Below are 11880 nucleotides of genomic sequence, written 5' to 3' on the forward strand. Positions count from 1 at the left end.
TGCTGACTGTCAAAACCGTGACAGCAACAGTCGACTTGTTGACGTAGCTTAAAGGGGCCCCTTTTGAATTGTTGCCTTCGGCTCCAACAGACTCTAGAAACACCACTGATTACATTCAGTCTATTTGTAAATTGGTAGAAGTCCCAAATCTGTTGGTGTCTGTTGGAAATCCGTTCCATCTCTATCCAATGAACATCAAACAGAAATCACTTTAACTGTTTACATTCAGAGTCCAAGGAAAACCTCACAGATTTTAAACAGAATTGTTGCTGCATGTAGTTGTTGCAGGACGGTGATTTAACTGCAGCGCAGATTCTGCAGTTTATTTCTGATACAACACTTCAGGGATCTGATGACACGGTTCACCAATCAGATACCACTGTTAAAATAACAAACTGCGTTCTTCACTCTGAGGATAAAATAAAATTCAACAATACTTTTTACAATATAAGACAGCTTTTAAATATATGAGTCAAACTTTACAAGACTCTAACAAACTAGTTCTGACCTGTCGTGTTTTTCTCCTGTGTCTTAGGATCGTATTTACTGGACAGACAGAGACAAAGCAGCAGTCTTCATGGCCAACAGGCTGACCGGGGAAGACATCCATGCCCTTGCTGAAAACCTTAATGACCCCCATGACATTGTGGTATTCCACCAGCTTCGACAGCCACAAGGTGTGTGTGTTTGTGTGATTGAGGCACTTGCATGTGTCCTTAGGCATTTCCAACAACAGTTTCATCCCCTGCCTTTGATTATGTGAGCTGAGTTTCACCTCTTCTGCATGTCCATATCATCCTAGGCGCATGTATAAGTAATAGTGAGCCCTGTGATTGTAGTAGAGCGAGTAAAGCAGCCGTACATTCACGCTGTGTTCAAACTCTGCCTTCAACTCAGTTTCCTCTAATGGGACAATCCAGATCCAAACTGAACTGAACAGAGCACTTAATCATGAATGTGATATGTGTGTGTTTTTTCCTTGCATGTCACTTTCCATATCTGTCTCTGTCATTCTCTCTTACTTCCCAGTGCATTGTCTGTGCCCATTTATATTTTATCTTTCACTGAATTTCATCACCATTTTTTCCAGTTTGATCTTCGTACACCTTTGTCATTGTTTTTGTTAAGAAATGAGACTCTGGGATGAACACAGTGGACATGTACCTGACAGAGTAGCACAACTGGTCACATTTCTGTATGTTACCAGATTTTATTCTTTGCATGTTTCTGGAGCCTTTGTTTACATAAAGTAATTAACTTTGTTTAAAGGGAATTCAGCAGTGCCCACAGTGGGGAACAATAAAGTACGACCACTGTGCCTTCCCGGCTGTGTTATCTCTTCACATTGCATTAATGTTAATCTTATTTATATAACCACAGCCGTGTAATTCTCCCTGTCTCCGTCTTTCTTTCTCTTACTGTCTCCAGGCCCAGACAGCTGTAATCTGGGCAGCGTAGCCAATGGAGGTTGTGAGTATTTGTGTCTTAAGGCTCCACAGATCACTGAACACTCCCCCAAATACACCTGCGCCTGCCCCGATGGACAGGACCTGGGGCCTGAGATGAGAGGCTGTGTGCCAGGTGAGGCTGGGTGGTAATGGAGTGTTTAATGATCAATAACACCTAAGGGGGCTTTTTGTATGCTGTGTTTACTGTGGAGATAATTGGATCCTGCTTCTCATGAGGAATGCACCAGTATGTTTTTATCAGAAAATTTTTATATGCACCTATATCTTTATTAACATTTTAAAAAACATCAACAATACAACAAATTAAAATAAAACAAACCAAAAACAGCTTTTCTTATTGTACATCGTACACCCACATCCAAACAATCTGTTAAGCATAAAACCAATGCTCTTTTGCTGTTGTTTATCTGTCCTTCCTTCCACAAATCACAAGAATCACAGCTCTTGCCACATTTTGGTCAGAATTTCATCAAAACTTACACACAGTGTGAAGGTGAAGACTTAAAGTTCAAGGTCATATTTGTAGTTTTACGTCCAACATCCGTGAATTGTTATGGATCGTGAGCCTAATGAGCTACAGCGATATTAAGGTTCTGCTTTAGAAAAAAGTGCAAATAAATAAATAACCTAAATATTTAAATGTAAGCAATAAATCTGTAAAATTACTTTTACTTGTACTTGTACAAGTTACTTGTACTTTACTTGTTAATTCACCGAATGTTTTTTTTTTGTAAATTTATAGTACATTCTTCTTATATTGGATATTGAAAAAAAATGGAACTTTTCTGTCTGTTAACTGTTTAACACAAAGTTAGTTACATACTGTAGTTATGTTAGTGTAGTGTGTATGGCAGGTCTTTATTAGTAGGAAATGCTGTAAAAAGTATGAAAATAAAGGTAAAAGTGCAAAATTTATGCCCCTTTAACATTTTCCAAAGCCATCCACTCGACCCGATTGTGGTCTTTTCTGGGCCAATTCTGGCCTGCGGACCTTATGTTTGAATTCTCCTAATGTAAATTGATATATGTCACATATACTGTGTTAATAGTAACACAGTATCTATTTGGCTGATTGTATTTTTGTTGAATTTATGTTAGGTAAATGTTGATTTTTAGTTTGCTTAATGATTGAATATGTTCTATAAGGGATCTTGCAGCATCATTCTATGAAGATTTTAATCATAAAGTGATGACTGTTGTGGTCCTTCCTGTCTTTTTCAAACACTTTAAGACATTTACACTCATTTCTTGAGCTGAAAGCTTTCGCTCTGCTATGACTTTGCCTGCAGCAGCGCCAAGAGATGACATGACAGCAACATCTTCACCCCCCACTGAATTTACTCCGGGCACTGGAGCGACAGAGGGAACAGGAGGAGTGTCACAGGCGGATGCAATCCCTCGCTTGACCACAGCTCCATCTGGCTCCCCTGAGCCTCTCACACCCCTCAGCACACTCAAGCCTATGTCCTCGCAGGAATCGAAGGCGTTGGGCTCCCACTCCACTGCCACTACTATGATTCTCTCCACCACACCTGCAGGAGACAGCAGCGTCTCACAACACTGTAAGTGGGCTGTGAATTGTAAATTGTGTTTATCAGTTCTGAGTCTGAAGAAAAAAAGATATATGATGATATGTGACAGAAACCATTAGTCTTACATTCAGAATTGAGGATATGTCAGGTGCTCCAAACCTTTGTAATTAACATCTCTCACATGTCCACCGAGGGTCCTCTGCATGATTTGGAAAAAAATCAGGCACAGTCCTCTGACAAAGCGCCACTTTCACCTGAGCGGCCTCATCTCCTACCAAATACCACATCTGATGGTTTCATTCATGCTCATAATGTAGCTAACAATCTCACCCTCGCTGTAATGATGGCATTAAAGTGACGTATCTACAAGCCCCAGCAGCCAGTCATCTGGCTTTAAGAGCAGTAATGGATGGCTGTTTCTCACCTTGAAACTGTCATTGTTCCCGCCATAAATTGAGCTCTGCGTAGGCGGTAGTGTATTGGGTCTCTTTAAGGGAATATATGCAACCATGAAAGTGTGCATTAATAAGCGTATTAGTAACTATGTTGCATGAAAATGAACGATAGAGTCACAATGGTGTCTAATGGAGCCCAGATGGATGGAGTGTAGAAGGTCAAGGTTGCATTGAGGGAAAATTTGAACTTTTTCCATCTTCTTTCCCCTCATTTCTCTTTGCAACACACTCACATCTGTGCACGCATGATCACTCATTCCCCACCTCGTGGTCTTTATTGCCCCTCTTTTTCCGCCACCTCGTCCTTCTTGACTGCACCGCTTATCTTTCACTCTATTTCTCACACTTTTTTTTTCCTCGTGCACGCTTTCTCACTTTTATCCTTTCTTGCTCCTCCATCTTTTCCTCCTGTCGCTCTAACACCTCTCACTTGCTTCATCTCTCCCTGCAGCTGGAAGTGAGCATTTCCTCCTGGGTGAGAACCTCACTGTGGCTGTTTTGGGAGTGGTCATCCCCATCGGTAAGTTAGCTGCAGCTCCCCTTGTCTGTTTTTGTCTGTCCATGATAAAGGTTGCTGTCTCAGTGCTGCCTATGGCCAATGTTTGTAGCCCATCCACACTGACCTTGCTGTGGCAAGGCGAGAGAAGCCTGGCCTACAGGTCTCCCCCACTGAGGTTTCTCAGGAGTCATTTTCTGTGTGTCTGACATTGCTGCCACACTGCATTATTCACTTCACACCATGTTGTGTTGGGTTCAGATCTTTTGTCTGAAGTTCGAGTACTTTACTTTCAGTGAAAGTAGTTTATTAATCTAAATGAACACAATCCTTTTTTTTTTCATTCACAGCAGGTTGTTTGATGGAGAATTTGAGTCTCACAGTCTGATTTCAGACAAACCCAATTTCAAAAAACATTGAGATGATCAGTAAAATGTAAATAAAAACAGTGATGGGAATCTTACAAAGCTTTATTTTATTTTCAGTTGAACATAGAAAACATATTAAACGTTTAAAAAGAGAAAATATACAATTTTAAGAAAAATATTAAACATTTTCTCAAAAAAGTTAGGACAGGGTCAAGTTTACCACGGTGTAGCATCCCCTTTTCTTTTAACTAGCCCGTAAACATCTGGGAACTATGGAGACCAGCTGTTTGACTTTTGGGAGAGGAATTTTGTCCCATTCTTGTTTGTTATAGGATTCTAGCTGTTCAACAGTCCAGGATCTTCTTTGTTGTAGTTTTCTTTTTTCTAACCTAATTAGTTGCAAAATGTTGCTTTTCCTTTTTTGTTGTCTCCATCCTAACTTTTATTGGCACATCAAATTCAATTATTTTTTCTAACATAGTGAAAAATCTCAGTTTAAACATTTAAACGTTTAAACACATTTTTTTAGTGTCCTCTTGTGAATAAAATATGAGTTCATGAGATTAACACACACATGCGATCGGCTTTTATTTACCATTTTTGGAGTTGGTGTTGTAGATAAAATCGTTCTCATTTCTAGGCAAAGACTGGCGAACTTGCCTAGTGCACAATAATCTGCTGTTGCCAGGTTTCACTGCTTAATTAAACACAAAAAAACACCCATTTGCTCCACGAGTTTGACTCAGACACTGTAATCAACCAGCGTGTTCACAGATATTAGAGGAAGAAGAGGTGATAATTATACCACATAAAAGGTGGTAAGCTGAGTAAAATATAATTAAAAATGCAATGCTGTGATTTTCCAATCATTAAAATGCAGTTTTAGTATAAAGGAAAGCATACAAATGATGAGAAGTGACAAATGTTGAAATGATGAGAAAGGATGCCAGCAACACATTTTAAAAGTGGTACAGGGACAACAAAAGAGTGAAAAAGCTGTAGAAAAAGTTGATAAAGTTAACTGCTAACAGGTTATTAACATGTCTGGCTTAAAAAAGTAAACATCCCAGAGAGGGCGAGACTTCGAGAACTAAATATGGGGAGGCGTTCATCAATGGTTAATGACCTGATGATTCATTTAGAAAACAGGGATTAAAGAGAATAAGTCTTATATTGAAGCACAGAGACAATATTTAAACAGACCTACTTTATAACAGCCTTACGTCACTGCTTGACTCACTATCTTTATATTTGAAAGATATCTTTATATCTTTATATTCATATAGAATTTAGAGTGCTTTTAGGATTCGTACTGATATTTTTGGTAAATCCAAGATTATCTCAGTTGTTTTGGTCGATGCACTGGGAAATATTAGTTTATGTAATAGTTGTAAACAGGCCTTTTTAGAGCTTGATCTTGAGTGTAGCTGTGTAATGATGTGCTGGTCTTCTTAAGATTTTTGTTTTTTAAAGGCAAGAAAAACAAGACATCACCTTTAGATAAATCTAAAGGCTGCAGGAAAATGAGCACGCTGTCTATGTGAGAAATGTTATTGTACACTGTGCATCTACAAAAGGTGCGACACTAATACATAATGCTGAATTAAATGAAGCTGAACAAAAATGAGTGAGCCCGTTAGATCAGATGGACTGTTCTCATTATATACTTAATAAGGGGAACATTCTGTAAAGGGCCCCAAAAATATGATGCCAGTAAAGCACGAAAGCTTTATTGGTGTAATTTAATGAAACAATATTAAATTAAAATGCTTACTCAAGGACAGATATGCTGTGATGAGTTGCCAGGAGATTGTGCAGTAATGAGTTCAAATTTGTGCTCCCTGAGGACAGTTTAAAGTGAAATTACTCCATTTTGGCCCTTAATGGTGCTCTGTGTTGCTGATTTAGAGTTTGATAAAGAAAACATGTTGGTTGGTGTATGACCCAAGTTTGACCCAGCGTTTAGCCCAGCCTCCCACACACAACCTCTGCACCGCAGCCCCCTGCCCCCTCTGTCCCCCCGCATGCCTGTTCTGCTCCCCTCTGTGCCTGTCATTTCATGCCATGGACTCGTTATGCCTCGTTAACGCTGCCCCCCCCTTCCCATGTCCCTGCCGCTGTGTGTTAAACGCATGCAGTTCCTATCGTTGCCACAGTGGTGTTCGGCCTGGTCTGCACCGCAGTCTACCTGGTGTGGCGCAACTGGCGGCGCAACTCCACCAAGAGCATGAACTTCGACAACCCCGTCTACCGCAAAACCACCGGCGAGGGCGAGGAGGACGAGATCCACATCGGGCGGACGGACGCCATGGGACACCATGCGCACCACCACCCGTACCCTCAGGGCGTCAGCATGGGAGTCGTGGCGGCGGGAGGGGGCACCTGCCCGCAGTTCATTGCCCTGCCTCTCGGGGGCAGCATGCCAGATCCCGGGACTCACTGGTACGCAGAGCAGCCCATGCTCTCCACTGCAAAGTGACCTGCAAACAGGAGGCAACTCCTGGAAAAGATGGCCGCTCAAGGCACACGCACACACAGTGAGGTCTGAGGTGACTTGGACTGAGTTTGCTGAAGGAATGAACAACGTATCATCAAGTGTTACATGCAGTCATTCCCAGCCATATCCTATGCCAGTTCCCATTTGAAAACCACCAGTAAGACAAACAGGACTCTTAAAAAAATAGTTTCATACCTTTTTTCTGTGAGATGAGTCTCATTTTTCTTCAGTCAATGCTGAGAATTAATCACTGAATTATAAATGTGTGCTAACGTGTTTCTGACTTTGACCTCAGCTGGAATAATGGAGTTAGAGTGGTTCCTCTTTTGCATTGAGTGAGGCTTGTGCTGTGTGTCTTATATTTTGTGACAGGGGCTAGTGAGAGACTCTTTGTCATCCTTGATGTATTAATTTGGGCTTGGTGTTATTCCCGGTGGGCCCGCAGTGCCCTGGGAACGCTATTAGCGAAGGAGGAGCTGTGGAACTGGGACAGCCTGTGCGTTGATGGGACAATCTGTACAGATTCATGTTAGAGCCAATCACATTGTTGTTGCTGGACTCGTCTTGTGTAAGTAACATTTGTGTGGGTTTCTTTGAAGATTTTTTTCCCCATTTTGCGATTGATTTTTAAAGGTTACTAACTACATTTCGTGCTTTCTCTCTGGTTCAGAGGAAGGCCTTTCAGGGTGAGTTGTCTAACATTTCAAGGTGTAGTTGAACACAGTTGATTTGAGAGGTTATGTATTTATCTGACCTTCAACACCCCTGAGGTTTAGTTAAAGAGCAGCAGGTTTGCAGACTGAGCGAAGTAAAAAATGAGACAAAGAGTATTCAGCTTGTTTTCTTAGAGCAGGGAGAGTTAGAGGGGAGTGGGTTTTACACAGAAGTTCTGTCTTCATTATTGTGGCTTGTTTAGATGTTAAATGGTTTAAGAAAAGCAATAGGCGGCCGCTTTAGGCAGCTGCAGCGTTATGTGGTTGACAAAATTCCTCGAGTGTTAATAATTTTATTTGATCACCTGCTTTTGACTGTGACAAATGTGCACAGAAATACACATGGGGTGCAGTGATAGCAAATTCACGCTGTTCTCCAGAGGACGGAGACAGTGTGCACTTGCCGAGCGTAAACACAAACAGCATGCATGTTCACCAACTGACAATGCAGCCATTCATTGTTTCAGGCAAGATACACACACGCGCACACTTGCACGCACGCACACAGTCTCCACTTTCTGCGATGGCCGATATCTGAGTGGACAGTTTTGGATAGCGCCGTGTGGGAGGGCCCGGCCGGTGGCTGCATGTCTAGAAAGGCCTGTCATGTGATGTAACCGAAGAAACCGAAAGTCAGGGGGTGATGTAATGAGGGTGATACCAACTTGTTGTGTCAGTAAACATGCTTCATACTGGTCCCCCTCCCACATCTTTAACACATATACGCCACTTACAAACCTTAAAAGTCTAGTTGTGTGTATGTGTGTGTGTTCATTAATATGCATGTGTGCTAACGTTCATCCCACAGCCATATCTGAACTGTTTTGTATGCTCTTTGTTGCACAATCCTCTTAGAATGCCTTCTGTATTGTGTACTGCATGGAAGAAAACAGTGCGTGGAAACAGGTGTGTTAGTGAGTGTGTGAGCGAGTGTGACCGTGGAAAAGCTGCGAGGGTGCTTTTTGATTCATTGGTTTGTAAATATGTTTTCATAAAGTTTTTGATAATGTATTATATACTTATGTAAAAGAGAAGCTGTACATAAGATTTTAGATAAAGTGTTGACAGGTATATTAATTTATTTGTATAAAGGAGAGCACTGCATTCCCTGGTTGTAAAAAAAATCCAAATGATCCACCAAAGTGGTTTGTGTTGTTTCTTGCTGTGCATCATTTCGCATCCTCTTTTTTCTGTGCAAAATTTCTTTTGTTGTTAACCCTCACAAAATGTGGAGACCCTTCCCCCAAACCACTCGCATCTTTGCAACATTTCCCAACCTCAGTGTCAATGAGATGATTGAGTTTTGTTTATTTGTGCCTTTTTTTTTGTTGTTGTTGTTGTTGTTTTACTTCTTGCGTTTCCATGAAATAGACAGGGATCAACCATCTACTGTACATGCAATGATGAACTGTGTTAAGACCAAACTGATTCCACTTTTTTGATTTCCTGTACTGGATTACTTTTGAATATCTCTATATATTGATATATAAAATATGATTGAAAACAGCCTGTGCTGTTGTATTTATTATTTCCTTTTGCAACACGTTTTTACCATTAAGGAGTTTTCAAACAAGGTGAGTTGCAAAATGAGTTGCTTTAGAGCTGCACAGTGTGATGCTTTTATACCAACAATAGTTCAAATGCATGTGATCCAAAAAGTGACACAACAAGTCTATTCCATAAGCCAGTAGGTCCCTGCTTTGAAGAATATATTAATGTATAAATTCATGTGATGTAGTTTTAATTATGCCAGTTTTAATTGATTTTGCATTAACTGCCCTACATTTACAAAACAGGTTTTTCAGTTGAATCTTTAATGCATTGAGTTAAATAGCTCTGATTGAACATTTTAGCTTTAGCTAGATTAGCAAGCACTTCAGTTCTCTAGCAATCTCTGGAAGCTGGGAGCAGTCATTTCAATTACAGTGGTGGAAATGATTACTTAATCCCCAGGTGAATTTGAAGTTTGCGGTCTCTAAGTTTTATAATATTTTAAAGACACAATGTCAAACAAATATTTCAAAAAATAAATAAAAGAAAATAAAAATAAAAACACTAGCAAGAGGAGTCTTAAAGCAAATATGTTTGGAACAACAGTGTTTTGATTACAAAAGCTAACAGACAAGGCAGGTTTAAGAGAAAAAGAAAATCCAGAAAAAACACCTTACATAAACAGTAGTAATTGGTTTCCATGTCATTGAGTGAAATAAGTATTTGATCCCCTGCAACCTGTGTGAATTCTGTGTCCCACAATTTGGCCACCATGTCTGGAGGAATAAAAATACTGAGTATGGTTGAAAGAACACCATGTTCACAGTCAAGCACAGAAGTGGAAAAATTCTGCTTTGGGGCTGTTTTTCTGCTAAGGTTACAGGACGACTTCACAGCATTAAGGGGCCAATGGATGGGGCCATGCACTGTGAAAACGAGAACTTCCTTCCCTCAGCCAGAACACTGAAGATAATTTGTGGTTGGGCTTTCTAGCATGACGATAACCCAAAACATATCAACAAGGCAACAAAGGAGTGACTAAAGAAAGAGCTATTAAGCTCATGAACTACAGCCACCCCGCCCAGGAGTTAGCCAAAATCGCTCCTGAGATGTGTGCAAACCTGTTGACCTGCAACAAACATGTTACCCCCACCAGGTACTTAGTCACGTTTTGCTTGAAGATCAATTACTTATTTCACTCAGTGACATGCAAATCAATTCATAACTTTAAGTATTCTGTCTCTCTCCATTAAAATGAATGAGGTATAACTCTCAGAAACATTAAACACTTTTTTTTTTACCTCATTTTGGTTTTCTGATCCACATTTATTGTTTGTTTCAGTCTCTCGCTACCCTTTTCCAGATGCTGCAAACAGATGGTAGACGTGAGTTTAGCTTAGTATGCGGCACCTGAGGACTCTGATATTTTTTCTGGGATTTAGTTGAGATCAAAAACAGAGCTAGAGGTGTGTATTTATATTAAGCTTTCATCAAGTCCTCAGAAAGACCCTAAATCAGTGCTAATGCTGTCGCTGCACTTCTGCTACTAGTTCTATCCCTTGTATACATCAATATGTGTCATACATGTATTCAAACCCCATTCACATTTTGCACACTTTTGATTTTTTAAATAAAACTGGAATTTTTCTAAAAGTCAAATTATACTAAGTTGCAAATGTAATTAAAATCAAAATCAGAGGTTTCTCAGCACAAAAGGATTCCAAGCCTTGAGTCAGTACTTTTGGCATGTCTCCACAAGTTTTAAAAACCTGGATCTTGACTGTCCAGTCTTTTTGGCAGTTCCAACCAAGCTAAATCCATAATGTAGGAAAGTGTGCAAAACATGAAGGAGTTGCAATCATTTCTGAAACAAATGCAAATGCTAAGTTTAGCCCTACCGCATTATATTTGGCGAACTAGCAGCACAAGCTAACAAGCAGGGAAACCACAAACAGTGTCTGCTAATAAGTGCTTTTCATTTTACCTTTTATGTGAACCACACGGAGCACAAGTGTTGTCTGTGGAAGCTGCAGAAATATCAGCATTAAGTTGGATAACATTATTAGTTCTTATTAGCTGAAATACTCTACAGACTGTACCAAATGAAGCCACGCTGACAATCACTCTGCATTCAGTGATTCATCAGCAGACAGAGAAACTGTAGCAGATAAATCCAGTCCATTATCATTATTAAACTGAAGCCAGCAAATGCTTTCAGACTGCACAGACGCCCCCCTCCATTGTTGTATCACACCCCCTCAGGGTGTTATGGAATAGGTATGTTTTATTAGTCCACTGTTCCCTGCAGACAAAAAGAGGTGTCACAGACATTTTTATCCCTGCACAAAGGCTGAAATGAGCACTGTTACTTGCTGTAACCCGCTTCTTTGAGTGGGGGATGGGGGACGCGCACCTATGCAGTCATGTGACATGCGTATGTGTGTGTGTATCCACAGTTACATGTTATCATCTCTTTGAAACACTTTATTCTGACAGAGCATTTCCATACCGGCCTCCTTTTTTGTTATTTCTACATACGGATACATTTCACTAATAGAAAAGATGCCCATTCCATCTCAGTCTGCCACATCTTTCTCGCTTTCTGACGATTTATAGTTGCTCGTGGTCATTACAGCAGGACAGCCAGTCAGCTAGAATGGAAGAAATCCTCAGGGGAAATGAAGAACCCGTGCCCTGTCACACAGAAATCCAACGCCTTCGCCATCTATGCAATCCCTTTTTTGTCTTATCTCACAAACATAATCTCAGCTCTGTGCACAAAAAAACAACACAGTGCCCCTTGCTGTTTCCCAGGGGGCTCGAGGAAACAAAGGCCATTCAAACAAATCTGATTTCACA

General features: G+C 40.5%; 1 protein-coding gene across 5 annotated transcripts in view; it reads left to right on the forward strand.

Annotated features, from left to right (window-relative positions):
* Positions 1-9034, forward strand: part of LOC146554002 (low-density lipoprotein receptor-related protein 8-like) — an 88419-nt gene extending 79385 nt beyond the window's left edge. For 2 of the 5 annotated variants that reach the window (XM_085255272.1, XM_085255268.1), the window contains 5 exons: positions 536-677; positions 1429-1581; positions 2759-3031; positions 3908-3976; positions 6459-9034. In XM_085255272.1, the coding sequence (XP_085111398.1) occupies positions 536-677; positions 1429-1581; positions 2759-3031; positions 3908-3976; positions 6459-6799 (978 nt within the window). In that variant the 3' untranslated portion in view covers positions 6800-9034. The remainder of the gene's footprint in view (positions 1-535; positions 678-1428; positions 1582-2758; positions 3032-3907; positions 3977-6458) is intronic. The other 3 variants (XM_085255269.1, XM_085255270.1, XM_085255271.1) reach the window with 3 other exon arrangements.
* Positions 9035-11880: the final 2846 nt, after the last annotated feature.

This window comes from Mchenga conophoros, linkage group LG18 (assembly GCF_057382185.1).
Source record: "Mchenga conophoros isolate Kocher_MC1m ecotype Shallow Benthic linkage group LG18, M_conophoros_male_GT1.1, whole genome shotgun sequence".
NCBI lineage: Eukaryota > Metazoa > Chordata > Actinopteri > Cichliformes > Cichlidae > Mchenga > Mchenga conophoros.